The sequence below is a fragment of the Emiliania huxleyi genome (assembly GCF_000372725.1).
Source record: "Emiliania huxleyi CCMP1516 chromosome Unknown EMIHUscaffold_124, whole genome shotgun sequence".
Lineage (NCBI taxonomy): Eukaryota > Haptophyta > Isochrysidales > Noelaerhabdaceae > Emiliania > Emiliania huxleyi.
Genome location: NW_005201349.1, coordinates 104,407 through 105,613, shown reverse-complemented (window position 1 = coordinate 105,613; position 1,207 = coordinate 104,407). Strand labels below are relative to the sequence as shown.

Sequence of the window (1,207 nt, the reverse complement as noted above, 5' to 3'; positions counted from 1 at the left end):
GCCGCCGCCGCCGCCAGGTTCGTCGCTGCCGCTGGCACCGCAGCGGCTGCCACCTCCGCCGCTGGCCCCGCCGCCGCTGGACCCACTGCCACGGGCGCCTCCTCCACAGCGGCTGCAGCCCGTTGCCGCGGAGGTGGGGGCGCCCCCTTCGAGACGGGTACTAGACTCGGGCGGCGATGGCTTGCGGCCGCCGACGGCGGACGCCGCCTCCGCCTCCGCCTCCGCCTCCGCCTCCGCCTCCGCCTCCGCCTCCGCCTCCGCCGCCTCCTCCTCCTCCGCCTCCGCCTCCGCCTCCGCCTCCGCCTCCGCCTCCGCCTCCTCCTCCTCCTCCGCCGCCTCCGCCTCCTCGGCCTCGTCCCGCGCCGAGCGGAGCGCCGTCTCGTGCGGCGGGCTGTGAACAGCGCCTATTCACACCTCGAGCTGTAAACAGCCGTCTCGTGCGGCGGGCAGGCTTGGGACACTTCCGAGACACTTCCGAGACACTTCCCAGCCGCCTCGTGCCGCGGGCAGGCTTGGGGCGGGGAGCCAGCTGGGCCGCGACCCGGGCCGCCGCTGCGAGGCGAGGAGGCGTGGGGCGGAGATGCACCGGGCGGGGAGCCGCCCTCCGACTCGGCGGCCGGCCGGACGGCGGTCTCGTCCAGCTGGTGGGGGAAGTGTCTCGGAAGTGTCTCGTCCAGCTGGTGGGGGAAGTGTCTCGGAAGTGTCTCGTCCAGCTGCGTCACCGCCGCCGACTCGTCCTCGCACCTGACGGCCGAGGGCCGCCGCGCTGAGGCGAGATCGGCCGAGATCACGCGAGATCACGCGAGATCGCCCTCCCGAGATCGGCCGAGATCGGCCGAGATCGGCCGAGATCGCACCTCGCGCCGACAATCTCCGAGAAGACGGCGCCGCCGCCGCCCGGCGCGAAGCTCGGCCGCCAGCGCGCCCGCAGCGCGGTGAGGATGGCGTGCCGCTCCGCCGGAGGCGTGGGCTGCTCCATCAGGGACTCGAACGCCTGCACCACGTCGCCGACAGACGCGTCCATCGCCGCAGCCACGCGCGCGGGCGCGAAGCCCATCTCGACCAGCTCCGCGGCCGAGCGCAGCCCGCGCCCCACCTCGACCTCCGCCTCGCGCGGTAGGGACGACTCGTCGAGCTGCGTGTTGGCGAGGCCCTCGGGCGGGCAGGCCGACGCCTGCGACGACGGGAGATCTCGGGAGATCTCGGG

General features: G+C 75.3%; 1 protein-coding gene across 1 annotated transcript in view; it reads right to left on the bottom strand.

Moving 5' to 3' along the window:
• Positions 1-1,207, bottom strand: part of EMIHUDRAFT_225350 (hypothetical protein) — a gene marked incomplete at both ends in the record, with an annotated part of 2,832 nt that overhangs the window by 1,465 nt on the left and 160 nt on the right. Inside the window, one exon of the mRNA XM_005789869.1 lies at positions 987-1,174. Within this exon, the coding sequence (XP_005789926.1) occupies positions 987-1,174 (188 nt within the window). The remainder of the gene's footprint in view (positions 1-986; positions 1,175-1,207) is intronic.